Source organism: Drosophila virilis, chromosome 4 (genome assembly GCF_030788295.1).
Source record: "Drosophila virilis strain 15010-1051.87 chromosome 4, Dvir_AGI_RSII-ME, whole genome shotgun sequence".
Lineage (NCBI taxonomy): Eukaryota > Metazoa > Arthropoda > Insecta > Diptera > Drosophilidae > Drosophila > Drosophila virilis.
This window is the reverse complement of record NC_091546.1, coordinates 4,852,607-4,868,011: the sequence shown is the minus strand read 5'-3', so window position 1 is coordinate 4,868,011 and position 15,405 is coordinate 4,852,607. Positions and strand designations below refer to the sequence as shown.

General features: G+C 38.5%; 2 protein-coding genes across 9 annotated transcripts in view; one reads left to right on the top strand and one right to left on the bottom strand.

Moving 5' to 3' along the window:
- LOC6627504 (dipeptidase 3) overlaps window positions 1-15,405 on the bottom strand; it is a 416,202-nt gene that overhangs the window by 102,351 nt on the left and 298,446 nt on the right. The window lies entirely within an intron of this gene.
- On the top strand, window positions 10,082-12,035 carry LOC6627508 (aminoacylase-1). The gene is made up of 6 exons (XM_002052755.4): window positions 10,082-10,229; window positions 10,291-10,635; window positions 11,045-11,191; window positions 11,260-11,543; window positions 11,606-11,739; window positions 11,806-12,035. The coding sequence occupies exons 1-6, from the start codon at window positions 10,139-10,141 to the stop codon at window positions 12,011-12,013; spliced, it is 1,209 nt and encodes a 402-aa protein (XP_002052791.1). The 5' UTR covers window positions 10,082-10,138; the 3' UTR covers window positions 12,014-12,035.

Below are 15,405 nucleotides of genomic sequence, written 5' to 3'. Positions count from 1 at the left end.
GACAGAGAGGCAGATAGGGTTAGAAAGGGAGGGGGATAGATAACATGTTGTTGTTGTTGTTGTTGTTGTCGTGTTGTGACATGTCGTGTTTATGGGATTTTGTTACTTTTGGGTTTCGCCGGCCCTTTTTCCTTTTGAAAATGATTTCATTTTATTTAGAATTTTTTGTGAAATAAGATATTTATTTGCTTCTTAGTCGCATTTTGGCTTGGCTTTGGCCTTTTCCAAATTGGCAAATAAATAGACCGTCGGTCCTCTTGGTTCATTGCTCGCTTTGTCGTTCTGTCAGCTTGGCTCCAAAGTCCCCAAGTCAATTGTTTGACTTAGGTCAGTCCTTGGGCTCGCATACACATTTGTTTGGCTTCTCACAGTGTATTAAAGGTTTTTTTTTCCATTTTTTTTACCAAATTTCCAAAGCTCTGACCAAAGCAAATTAATTTTAGAAAATGTTCGGCCAGAAGCTCTATAGAAACTTAAAAGCAAGCTAGCTCCGTGCAATGTGAGACAGTTTGTGGGGTTCATTCATCGATTTGAATTGCAAATGGGTATGAGAATAGGGAAAATATGAAAAGTAAACCAGCGAATCTATAGAACTTGATTAAAAAGGAAGCTCTAATATATGTATACATTTTTTAAAGCTGATGTAGGGTTTCGGCACGCCCAACTTTACAATTAACTATACATGCTCTACTTGGGAATAATGTCTATAAAAGATATTTCTATAAATGATGTTGCCAAATTCGACCAATGTCTATATGGGATATTTGTGGGTAACATTTTTACATGAATATCGACTCAAAATGATGTTGTCAAATTATGATGCCACATTGATCGAGAGGTCAAGCCATGAACAAAAAGTCAAACTTTATGAAAATCGGATGAGATTTGGCGAAGTTATGGGGGTGGGAAATTTCGACTTATGTCTATATAGGATATTTGTGGGTAACATTTCCACATGAATTTCGACCCAGAATGATGTTGTCAGATTATGATGCAAAGTTGATCTAGAGGCCAAACCATGAACAAAAGGTCAAACTTTATGAAAATCGGTTGAGATTTGGCGGAGTTATGGGGTCGGGAAATTTCGACTTATGTCTATATAGGATATTTGTGGGTAACATTTCCACATGAATTTCGACCCAGAATGATGTTGTCAGATTATGATGCAAAGTTGATCTAGAGGCCAAACCATGAACAAAAGGTCAAACTTTATGAAAATCGGTTGAGATTTGGCGGAGTTATGGGGTCGGGAAATTTCGACTTATGTCTATATAGGATATTTGTGGGTAACATTTCCACATGAATTTCGACCCAGAATGATGTTGTCAGATTATGATGCAAAGTTGATCTAGAGGCCAAACCATGAACAAAAAGTCAAACTTTATGAAAATCGCATTAGATTTGGCGGAGTTATGGGGGTGAGAAATTTCGTCTAATGTCTATATAGGATATTTGTGGGTAACATTTCCACATGAATTTCGACCAGGAATCATGTTGTCAGATTATGATGCAAAATTGATCTAGAGGCCAAACCATGAACAAAAAGTCAAACTTTATGAAAATCAGATGAGATTTGGCGGAGTTATGGGGTCGGGAAATTTCGACTTATGTCTATATAGGATATTTGTGGGTAACATTTCCACATGAATTTCGACCCAGAATGATGTTGTCAGATTATGATGCAAAGTTGATCTAGAGGCCAAACCATCAACAAAAAGTCAAACTTTATGAAAATCGGAGGGGATTTGGCGGAGTTATGGGGTCGGGAAATTTCGACTTATGCCTATATAGGATATTTGTGGGTAACATTTCCACATGAATTTCGACCCAGAATGATGTTGTCAGATTATGATGCAAAATTAATCTAGAGGCCAAACCATGAACAAAAAGTCGACCTTTATGAAAATCGGATAAGATTTGGCGGAGTTATGGGGTCGGGAAATTTCGACTTATGTCTATATAGGATATTTGTGGGTAACATTTCCACATGAATTTCGACCCAGAATGATGTTGTCAGATTATGATGCAAAGTTGATCTAGAGGCCAAACCATGAACAAAAAGTCAAACTTTATGAAAATCAGATGAGATTTGGCGGAGTTATGAGTATGGCAAATTTCGACTTATGTCTATATAGGATATTTGTGGGTAACATTTCCACATGAATTTCGACCCAAAATGATGTTGTCAGATTATGATGCAAAGTTGATCTAGAGGCCAAACCATGAACAAAAAGTCAAACTTTATGAAAATCGGATGAGATTTGGCGGAGTTATGGGGGTGAGAAATTTCGACTTATGTCTATATAGGATATTTGTGGGTAACATTTCCACATGAATTTCGACCAGGAATCATGTTGTCAGATTATGATGCAAAATTAATCTAGAGGCCAAACCATGATCAAAAAGTCAAACTTTTTGAAAATCGGATGAGATTTGGCAGAGTTATGGGGTCGGGAAATTTCGACTTATGTCTATATAGGATATTTATGGGTAACATTTCCACATGAATTTCGACCAGGAATCATGTTGTCAGATTATGATGCAAAATTAATCTAGAGGCCAAACCATGATCAAAAAGTCAAACTTTTTGAAAATCGGATGAGATTGGCAGAGTTATGGGGTCGGGAAATTTCGACTTATGTCTATATAGGATATTTGTGGGTAACATTTCCACATGAATTTCGACCAGGAATCATGTTGTCAGATTATGATGCAAAATTAATCTAGAGGCCAAACCATGATCAAAAAGTCAAAGTTTTTGAAAATCGGATGAGATTTGGCAGAGTTATGGGGTCGGGAAATTTCGACTTATGCCTATATAGGATATTTGTGGGTAACATTTCCACATGAATTTCGACCAGGAATCATGTTGTCAGATTATGATGCCAAATTAATCTAGAGGCCAAACCATGAACAAAAAGTCGAGCTTTATGAAAATCGGATAAGATTTGGCGGAGTTATGGGGTCGGGAAATTTCGTCTTATGTCTATATAGGATATTTGTGGGTAACATTTCCACATGAATTTCGACCAAGAATGATGTTGTCAGATTATGATGCAAAATTAATCTAGAGGCCAAACCATGATCAAAAAGTCAAACTTTTTGAAAATCGGATGAGATTTGGCAGAGTTATGGGGTCGGGAAATTTCGACTTATGTCTATATAGGATATTTGTGGGTAACATTTCCACATGAATTTCGACCCAGAATGATGTTGTCAGATTATGATGCAAAATTAATCTAGAGGCCAAACCATGAACAAAAAGTCGACCTTTATGAAAATCGGATAAGATTTGGCGGAGTTATGGGGTCGGGAAATTTCGACTTATGTCTATATAGGATATTTGTGGGTAACATTTCCACATGAATTTCGACCCAGAATGATGTTGTCAGATTATGATGCAAAGTTGATCTAGAGGCCAAACCATGAACAAAAAGTCAAACTTTATGAAAATCAGATGAGATTTGGCGGAGTTATGAGTATGGCAAATTTCGACTTATGTCTATATAGGATATTTGTGGGTAACATTTCCACATGAATTTCGACCAGGAATCATGTTGTCAGATTATGATGCAAAATTAATCTAGAGGCCAAACCATGATCAAAAAGTCAAACTTTTTGAAAATCGGATGAGATTGGCAGAGTTATGGGGTCGGGAAATTTCGACTTATGTCTATATAGGATATTTGTGGGTAACATTTCCACATGAATTTCGACCAGGAATCATGTTGTCAGATTATGATGCAAAATTAATCTAGAGGCCAAACCATGATCAAAAAGTCAAACTTTTTGAAAATCTGATGAGATTTGGCTGAGTTATGAGCGTGGGACATTTCGACTAAAGTCTATATGGAATATTTGTGGGTAACATTTCCACACGAATTTCGACCCAGAATGATGTCAGATTATGATGCCAAATCGAACTAGAGGCCAAACCATGATCAAAAAGTCCAACCTTTTGAAAATCGGATGAGATTTGGCGAAGTTATGGGGGTGTGAAATTTCGACTAATGTCTATATGGGATATATGTGGGTATTATTTCCACATGAATTTCGACCCAGAATGATGTTGTCAGATTATGATGCAAAATTGAACTAGAAGGTAAACCATGACCAAAAAGTCGAGCTTTATGAAAATCGGATGAGATTTGGCAGAGTTATGGGGTCGGGAAATTTCGACTTATGTCTATATAGGATATTTGTGGGTAACATTTCCACATGAATTTCGACCAGGAATCATGTTGTCAGATTATGATGCAAAATTAATCTAGAGGCCAAACCATGATCAAAAAGTCAAAGTTTTTGAAAATCGGATGAGTTTTGGCAGAGTTATGGGGTCGGGAAATTTCGACTTATGTCTGTATAGGATATTTGTGGGTAACATTTCCACATGAATTTCGACCAGGAATCATGTTGTCAGATTATGATGCAAAATTAATCTAGAGGCCAAACCATGATCAAAAAGTCAAACTTTTTGAAAATCGGATGAGATTTGACCGAGTTATGGGGTCGGGAAATTTCGACTTATGTCTATATAGGATATTTGTGGGTAACATTTCCACATGAATTTCGACCAGGAATCATGTTGTCAGATTATGATGCCAAATTAATCTAGAGGCCAAACCATGAACAAAAAGTCGAGCTTTATGAAAATCGGATAGGATTTGGCGGAGTTATGGGGTCGGGAAATTTCGACTGAATGATGTTGTCAGATTATGATGCAAAGTTGATCTAGAGGCCAAACCATGAACAAAAAGTCAAACTTTATGAAAATCGGATGAGATTTGGCGGAGTTATGGGGGTGAGAAATTTCGTCTAATGTCTATATAGGATATTTGTGGGTAACATTTCCACATGAATTTCGACCAGGAATCATGTTGTCAGATTATGATGCAAAATTAATGTAGAGGCCAAACCATGATCAAAAAGTCAAACTTTTTGAAAATCGGATGAGATTTGGCAGAGTTATGGGGTCGGGAAATTTCGACTTATGTCTATATAGGATATTTGTGGGTAACATTTCCACATGAATTTCGACCAGGAATCATGTTGTCAGATTATGATGCAAAATTAATCTAGAGGCCAAACCATGATCAAAAAGTCAAACTTTTTGAAAATCGGATGAGATTTGGCAGAGTTATGGGGTCGGGAAATTTCGACTTATGTCTATATAGGATATTTGTGGGTAACATTTCCACATGAATTTCGACCCAGAATGATGTTGTCAGATTATGATGCAAAGTTGATCTAGAGGCCAAACCATCAACAAAAAGTCAAACTTTATGAAAATCGGAGGGGATTTGGCGGAGTTATGGGGTCGGGAAATTTCGACTTATGTCTGTATAGGATATTTGTGGGTAACATTTCCACATGAATTTCGACCAGGAATCATGTTGTCAGATTATGATGCAAAATTAATCTAGAGGCCAAACCATGATCAAAAAGTCAAACTTTTTGAAAATCGGATGAGATTTGACCGAGTTATGGGGTCGGGAAATTTCGACTTATGTCTATATAGGATATTTGTGGGTAACATTTCCACATGAATTTCGACCAGGAATCATGTTGTCAGATTATGATGCCAAATTAATCTAGAGGCCAAACCATGAACAAAAAGTCGAGCTTTATGAAAATCGGATAGGATTTGGCGGAGTTATGGGGTCGGGAAATTTCGACTGAATGATGTTGTCAGATTATGATGCAAAGTTGATCTAGAGGCCAAACCATGAACAAAAAGTCAAACTTTATGAAAATCAGATGAGATTTGGCGGAGTTATGAGTATGGCAAATTTCGACTTATGTCTATATAGGATATTTGTGGGTAACATTTCCACATGAATTTCGACCAGGAATCATGTTGTCAGATTATGATGCAAAATTAATCTAGAGGCCAAACCATGATCAAAAAGTCAAACTTTTTGAAAATCGGATGAGATTGGCAGAGTTATGGGGTCGGGAAATTTCGACTTATGTCTATATAGGATATTTGTGGGTAACATTTCCACATGAATTTCGACCAGGAATCATGTTGTCAGATTATGATGCAAAATTAATCTAGAGGCCAAACCATGATCAAAAAGTCAAACTTTTTGAAAATCTGATGAGATTTGGCTGAGTTATGAGCGTGGGACATTTCGACTAAAGTCTATATGGAATATTTGTGGGTAACATTTCCACACGAATTTCGACCCAGAATGATGTCAGATTATGATGCCAAATCGAACTAGAGGCCAAACCATGATCAAAAAGTCCAACCTTTTGAAAATCGGATGAGATTTGGCGAAGTTATGGGGGTGTGAAATTTCGACTAATGTCTATATGGGATATATGTGGGTATTATTTCCACATGAATTTCGACCCAGAATGATGTTGTCAGATTATGATGCAAAATTGAACTAGAAGGTAAACCATGACCAAAAAGTCGAGCTTTATGAAAATCGGATGAGATTTGGCAGAGTTATGGGGTCGGGAAATTTCGACTTATGTCTATATAGGATATTTGTGGGTAACATTTCCACATGAATTTCGACCAGGAATCATGTTGTCAGATTATGATGCAAAATTAATCTAGAGGCCAAACCATGATCAAAAAGTCAAAGTTTTTGAAAATCGGATGAGTTTTGGCAGAGTTATGGGGTCGGGAAATTTCGACTTATGTCTGTATAGGATATTTGTGGGTAACATTTCCACATGAATTTCGACCAGGAATCATGTTGTCAGATTATGATGCAAAATTAATCTAGAGGCCAAACCATGATCAAAAAGTCAAACTTTTTGAAAATCGGATGAGATTTGACCGAGTTATGGGGTCGGGAAATTTCGACTTATGTCTATATAGGATATTTGTGGGTAACATTTCCACATGAATTTCGACCAGGAATCATGTTGTCAGATTATGATGCCAAATTAATCTAGAGGCCAAACCATGAACAAAAAGTCGAGCTTTATGAAAATCGGATAGGATTTGGCGGAGTTATGGGGTCGGGAAATTTCGACTGAATGATGTTGTCAGATTATGATGCAAAGTTGATCTAGAGGCCAAACCATGAACAAAAAGTCAAACTTTATGAAAATCGGATGAGATTTGGCGGAGTTATGGGGGTGAGAAATTTCGTCTAATGTCTATATAGGATATTTGTGGGTAACATTTCCACATGAATTTCGACCAGGAATCATGTTGTCAGATTATGATGCAAAATTAATGTAGAGGCCAAACCATGATCAAAAAGTCAAACTTTTTGAAAATCGGATGAGATTTGGCAGAGTTATGGGGTCGGGAAATTTCGACTTATGTCTATATAGGATATTTGTGGGTAACATTTCCACATGAATTTCGACCAGGAATCATGTTGTCAGATTATGATGCAAAATTAATCTAGAGGCCAAACCATGATCAAAAAGTCAAACTTTTTGAAAATCGGATGAGATTTGGCAGAGTTATGGGGTCGGGAAATTTCGACTTATGTCTATATAGGATATTTGTGGGTAACATTTCCACATGAATTTCGACCAGGAATCATGTTGTCAGATTATGATGCAAAATTAATCTAGAGGCCAAACCATGATCAAAAAGTCCAACCTTTTGAAAATCTGATGAGATTTGGCGGAGTTATGGGGTCGGGAAATTTCGACTTATGTCTATATAGGATATCTGTGGGTAACATTTCCACATGAATTTCGACCCAGAATGATGTTGTCAGATTATGATGCAAAGTTGATCTAGAGGCCAAACCATGAACAAAAAGTCAAACTTTTAGAAAATCTGATGAGATTTGGCCGAGTTATGGGGGTGAGCAATTTCGACCAATGTCTATATGGGATATTTGACCATTTTACCATTTTCACATAAATGTTGACCGAGTCAGTAAGTCAATGAGTCAGTCAGTCATTTAGGACAAACAATTTAATATATAGAGATGTATCTTATTCTGTTTGTGAATTGACAGAATAGCTGCGAATAAAATGTATCTAATAAATTGCCGTAGTGCAGAAACTTCAGTAATTACTATAATTTCTTATTATTTTTCTTGAAGAAACTATAGTCATAAGTAATGTTCATTTCCTGTTTTGCCTTTCCCAAAGCCTTCCGAAATTGCAATAATTTTCAGCATTCATTTCTCTAAGGTCCAAAATAATTATCGCTTAATGATGTGCACGGGCACAACACAGCACAGCAAAGCAACAACAGCAACAACAACAGCTGCAGCTGAACTATCCATAAATTGTCTGCTTTTTGCACTGGCGAAAAACTTTGTGGGGGGGGAAGCCCCTCACTCCTCAAACTACCCCTTAACTACAGTCCCTTAACTGCCAGAACTTCAAGTTAAAATCAGTTCAACGAACTGCCGCCAAACGACTTGACTGCATTTTAATGCAGCATACTCTAACTTTAAGAGTGCATAGTGAGAATTGCATTGAATAAAATTTAAAAAGATAATTTTTTATTTATTATTAATAAATTAAAATAGAAGCAACAGCTGTGCTTTTTCTTCCCTTTACCGCACACTAATATCTATGGTAAATGCAGACTTTTGTTAACTACGGTGGTTAATGTCCGATCTGTAGGAAATTTTCAGGGCTTAAACGCAAAGGTGTTAACCAGAAGACCAGTCGCTATTCCTAAAGAGTTGTTTTTACTCAATTTTCTGGTGAGCGGCTCGAGCTAGCTCCAAAGAGATACCTTCCCAGTCTGTGTATACTATAGCTCTTATAATTCTCGAGTAATGCTAAAAAAAACTTTAAATCAAAATCGATATTTATCGATAACTTGAAAATGGGAGTAAAACATAAAACTCCCTCCGTTTTCTTATACAAGAATATGCAGAAGACTCTTTTAAATGGCGAAATAAACAGACGGTTTGCCTTAAAGAGTTTTCACTGTATATTAAAAATCTACAGTTTTTATCTTTATAAGCCTTCTATATAGTGGAGATTTCAACTGTAAGGTTTACAGATAAGGTTATTTTAATGCATTCAATGTTCGTGAAGCGTATCTACTAAATTATTTTGATGTCATTAACCTAGTGGAAAATCGTATCGTGCTGCATGTAAGTCTTAAGGTACAGAAATATATAAATAGATAACTTATCAGCTTGAAGCAAATATTGAACTAAGCTGGAGATTAAAATGAATTTAAATAAAACAGTTCCAGCTGATTGCTGATCAGTGTCAAGCTAAGCCATATTTTGTAATAATAAATTTGGATTAGGCGTTCACAGAAAAAACAACAAGATTTTTAAGCTAAACCTGTTGTTATTTAATAGACAAACTGGTTTATAGCTAAAGGCTGGTACGCAGTTTGCGATAAGCTGGAAATTACTTGCATAGCATTTATCTCGAGCTGTGTACGCCGCTCAAGCTGGCCAATCATTTCCTTGGATGCATGCACTGAGAGAAAACAACAAGCAGCTTATATTTCAATTAAGTAATAACGGAATTGAAAGTACTGCAATGCGGTTGTACTTGATTCAATTGGGAAATTCTTGTTAGAATCATGACAAGGTACAAAAAACAATTGAATCAAGTTTTTATTGCACTCTCTTCTAATAATAAGAATAGGTCATAGAACTCTCACAAAACAAAAATATTTTATGTTTTATTATTTTCAATCAAATCTTTAAATTAATAGAACATTAAATATTCTGGGACTTTCTTTTTATTGATTTGTATACATTTTTCATGGTTTCTCAAAACTTGCTTTAGGTAAAAATGGTACTTAGGTAAAACTTTATTTTACCCAATTTAAGAATTTCAATACCTATTCAAAGATCAATAAGAGCTCACTTAAACTTTTTAAGCTTGATTCGCATTAAGATTATGAATCGATTATCAAGTATGTAAATTTCTCTCAGTGTACTCTTAGATATAGTATATGAACAGTTTTACAGCTGCGTCGGTAAATTAAAGTAAATTATTTGTATCCGTCAAAATGCTCGCCACATTTATCAGATCGCATTGCAAGTCCAGCTGCGGCCCGTCCCGCCCCGCTGCGCATTCGACGAAAGTAACTCAAGCTCTTGACTATCTCGACCTCGGTGACTCGGCGTTTGATTAGATTAGGCACAGACATGGGTCTCTGGTATTTTTTGTATGGCAGTTCCAATCAAGCTGCTGAACGCAACGGAGCTGGTTCGTCAACATGAGCTCAACAAGTTGGGAATCCGATGAGGAAATTAAATACTTTCGCGAATATCTGCGCATACCCAGCGTCCATCCCGATCCGGACTATGGTGAGCGCATTTCAAAATCCCTTCTATAAGCCGCTTTATATATAAACTTTTATTCGCTCAGAGCCCTGCTTGGAATTCTTGAGGCGTCAGGCCTTACAGCTGGAGCTGCCCTTGGCTGTGCATTATCCATTCGATGCCAAAAATCCCGTGGCTGTCATCACCTGGCAGGGCCTGCAACCGCAATTGCCTGCACTGTTGCTCAACTCGCACATGGACGTGGTGCCCGTGTTCGCGGAGAACTGGACGCATCCGCCCTTTGGCGCCGACATCGATGCGCAGGGGCGCATCTTTGCCCGTGGCACTCAGGACATGAAATGTGTGGGCATGCAATATCTGGCAGCTATTCGAGCGCTAAAGCGCAACGGAACCAGGCTCAAACGGACCATACACATCTCGTTTGTGGCCGGTAAATATAAATCCCCATACAAACAACAATCTTGATTGATTGAAAAGTTCAAGTTTCTAAGAACTAGAGAGCTGAAATGTTCACTGCAATTAATTTTTGACAACCTACAACTGTCGAAAAGGAGCGAAAAACTGTTTTGAATGCGTTTTCACGTTTCTCGGAAAATCCACCCGTTTGGGTGGAAGCTAAAGCTCAAATGGTTCTATAAGCGAAGTTCAACATTTGTGGGGGACTCGGCTTTAGAGTTCTCTTCAAAGCTCGATATTATATTATAATGAATACGTGTTTCAGGGAAATTGTTAAATCCACCTCTATGGTCGGAAAATGAGCGGAAAGCGAACTGTTTTATATTTTTCCAACTAAATGCGACTGATGATGAATAAAATTAGTTTTCCCTTTTCATTCCCAGATGAAGAAATGGGTGGTCGTCGCGGCATGCGACCTTTTGTGGAAACCGAAGAGTTTCGCGTTTTGAATGTGGGCTTTGGTCTAGACGAAGGCCTCGCCTCGCCCACGGCTGAGTTTCCCGTATTCTACGCCGAGCGCAGCGTGTGGCGTAAGTTGACCAGAAACAAATCTCATAAAGATTCAACTGAAATTAGCTTGAGACATGCCTCAATCTAGGCATGACCTTCAAGATATCGGGCACAGCCGGGCACGGCTCCCTCTTGCTGCCAAACACAGCTGGCGAGAAGCTTCACTATTTATTGGATAAAATGATGAAGTTGCGCAGGCAGCAGGTGGCGCGCCTTGAGAACAATCCCGAGCTAACAATTGGCGATGTGACCACAATAAACCTGACCAGGCTCGGCGGCGGAGTCCAGAGCAATGTGGTGCCCCCACAGCTAACAGCTGGCTTTGATGTGCGCCTGGCACTCGACGTGGTGCACGAGGAGTTTCTCGCTCAGGTTGCGTACATTTATATAAATATGTTCATGTTCAAAAATACTAAACGAAGCGTTTACCTCAGTTACACAGCTGGATGGAGGAGGCAGGCGGCGGCATCGAGCTGGAGTTTGACCAGAAGCATCCCTATGTGCCGCCCACTGCCACAGACGACAGCAATCCCTTCTGGCTGGCCTTCAAGTCTGCCACGGATGAGTTGTAAGTGTGAATTTCAAGTTGGAAATGAATTGGGCACAGCTTAAAAAAAAACACCTATTTTCACAGAGGTCTCGATGTCAGGCCACAAATCTTCACCGGCGGCACCGATAGCCGCTATTTGCGTAAGTCCGGCATCGGCGCCTTGGGCTTCTCGCCCATGAATCACACGCCCGTTTTGCTACACGATCACGACGAGTGGATTGGAGCCGATACGTACCTGAAAGGTGTACAAATATACGAAAAGATTATCAGTAATTTAGCCAATGTGGATTAAAATGTTCTATTTAAAAGCTACATTTGGCAGCTGCAAACTTTATAAAGGCTGGTTTTGGATTGGTTCAAGTCCTTGTTCTTACTCATAAAATGGGTTTTCAACCTTATTCTGATCTTACGGATAACAATTTTCGTTCGGGTCAGGTATTTATCCTAACTTTCACCCATCTTCCGTTCTGGTCGGTGAATTTGTTCAATTCGGTTGATCATATTTCGTTATTAATATATTGAATCAAAGGGTCTTTTAAGGTTTTCTGACGTTTACTTTAATTTTACCAAAAGCCTGCAATTCCACGCAATTAAGTGGATTTATTTTGAAGTTAATTTTCAAGGTAATTGGAGAGTTTTGCTTCTACTCCACACAGATAACATTTGCCTGTCTAGGGAGTTTTCAACATATTTTCACACATGTTCCACATTTAGCAGTGAATTCATATAAATATCATTATGGAAAGCTCTGCACTTCTTTAATACTTAGAGCAAAATGCATTTAGAATTTCGAAATTTTCGTTTCAAGGAAAATTAAACAGTTATACAAACGCACTATAAATATTCAAAATCTATTTTCACGCATATTCCACTCTAGAAAGTGAATTCATTTTAAAGTCACGTAACAATTCTCTCGCTTCTCGTTTATACTATTAAAGAAAATGCATTAAAATGCACCCACATATTATCTGCCCCCAAAGCTTTTCTTTCTCTCAAGTAAGCGCATATCAAAGTCGACTAGCAACAACTGCTCAGCTTGTAATTAATTCATTTATCATTCAGTCAATACATTTTGTGGCCCATTTGTTGTTGGCTTAACTTATGACAAATTGAAATGTGTTCTGAATTTTGACTTGAATCGAATTGGGATTGGGGAATTGCTGATGTTTGCATTTTATATGTACATATTGTGCTGTGAATTGGTTAAAATATATAAATTATAGTTAATTTCTTTGCTCATCAATTACGAGCAGCGAGGAGCAGCAAGCAGCAACAGGCGGGCAAGGCGAGAGGCGGGGAAAAGGAAAACTCAATTAGAGCGCTAATTAATTTATTTGCTTAACAAGCCATGTTTGGCCGCAAACTCATTAAGTTGTCACATGTAATCAGCGTACGGTTTGTGCTGCCAAAATATATAAAATAACAGCAGCAAAAACATGGCACATAGTGAAGAGGAAGCAGTCCAAACTGTAAGCTAAAAACTAAAATTGAAACTAACTGACCAGCTCCGGCCAGGACATGGACGAGCGGCTGCTGCTGCCGGAACACGGGACACAGGACTCAGAGACATGGGACACAGAGACACAGGGACACAGGGACACAGGACATGCTGCAGTGAGCAAACTTTGCAACGTTGCAGCCGCTGAACTTTTAAGTGAGTGACTTATTTTTTCGTCCTGCTATTTTGCAGGCAACATGACGAGGCCAAAGTGGGGCCATGATGAGTTTCCAGCACGAAAGATGTCCAAAAAAAAAAAGAGCAGTAAAATAAGAAGCAAGGCGACCAACTTTAAATCGATGCCAGCGCCAGCCAAAGTGTCGTCGTTATCGTTGCCTTTGATAAAACACAAACAGAAGGCCTCAACTTAATTGAGCTGACCCAAGGGTAAGAGGGTCGCTGGAAACACTTCCGCAACTAACTTTACACGCACAAGTGTGGAATATAAGTGAAATTCTATTGCTAGTGCTTTAAGCTAGTCAAAGAATATATTTTCAAAAGCTGTTAATAAATATATATATATATATATATATATATATGAATACATTTGAACGCTTTATGGTCGAATTCCACTATCAATATTTCTTACATTTTTGGCGAATGTGAAATATGTTTCCTGTTTTCTTACACTCGTGAATGTTTCATTTATTGCGCATGTTAAGTATGTTTTTCTGTATGTTTTCCATGAGAAAACAAAATTTGCAAAAAATAATGTAACGTTTGCAAAAAATGCTGCAAATGCTGCTTTAGAAGGACAACTACTTTACAGCGAATATGAAAATGTGGAATGATTGATGTGAAGTTTAACCGAAGCACCAAACATTTTGTATAAATTCGATTCTTGACTAAATGTAAATACAAGAAATAACAACAACATATTCATTATCTATACACATATTTGCATCGAATTTAATTTTGTATTATTTGAGTCAATCAAATTTGATGTATGTATGACTGAAGCACTCAAGGCTAACAGTCTGATGTACTGATCGTGCAAAATTATTGCCTTTTCATGTGCGTACATCTTCCCCATCGGATAACTTGTCGTCCTACCCTCGCAAAGCACTTCGTAGGTAGCTTGTGCATCGTTGCATTATAATTAAAAACCTACAAGTTTTTGCTGTCCATCATTAGAAGTTCATATAATGACAACGCAAGTGACACGTGTAAGTTACGGCAAACAGAATCAGAACAAAAAAAAAAAAAAAAACGAAACCAAGAGAGAAAAACTGTCCATCGTTCAGGATTTTGCAGGAGCAAGTTTCCTGTCCGTCCTGGCGCAGAGCCACAAAATTGAACTTGGCTTCCAGGGATAATTTTGTCAAAATGCAACGTTCGATGCGATGCGACCAAGGAGAGACGAACGATACTTGTGGTTGGCGCTACGTATGGGGTTACGGCTGCCGCAGTTGCTGCCTTGTGTGTGTGTGTGTGTGTGTGTGTGTGGGTGTGTGTGCGATGCATATTGATGACGTGATTTGCATTTGAATATGCGGCCGGCATGACGTTATGCTGCCTGACACGCTGCCTGTGCTGTTGTTTGCGGTTGTCATACCCTGTGTCCATCGAAAGTGGGTTAAAATAGGCATTACAGGAGCCTGGAGTCAGACATGTGACGAAGAGTATTTCTTACAGGTAGCGAATTGCGCATAATTAGATATCATTTTGATGGATGAAGTTATCCGAGAACATATATTCTATAGTGTGGGGCTGGGGGAAGAACAAGCACAAGTGGTGCATGAAGTGAACAATAAGTGCTTGTAAATGCTTTTTTATATATATGTGTGTGTGTGTGTGTGTGTTTCCATGTAATTGTACGAACGCTTGTCTCAGCCCAGAGCCAGAGCTCTGACTACAGGGTATCTGCGAGTCGTGCACGCCCAGCTAAAGCTCTCTTGCCAGTTGTTTGTGCATATTGTGCTTCGCAATTTTCACACGTTGATAAACTTGTTTCAACGTTGAACAGTCGCCGCACATGAGAAGGTGAGCTGCCTCACCTGGCTGCCGCTGCTGTTGTTATCCTGCCTCAGCTTTGGCGTTGTCCTGTTGCCTGCCAGCGCCAGGCAAATTTTGTATTTTTTCTTGTTTTAGCAAATGCGTTTAATTGGCAGCAAAAGGCTGCTCAGCTGCTGTTGCGAGCAAAGTATGTTGCAGCATTTTCCTGCACCTGGCAAAACCCACCTGCC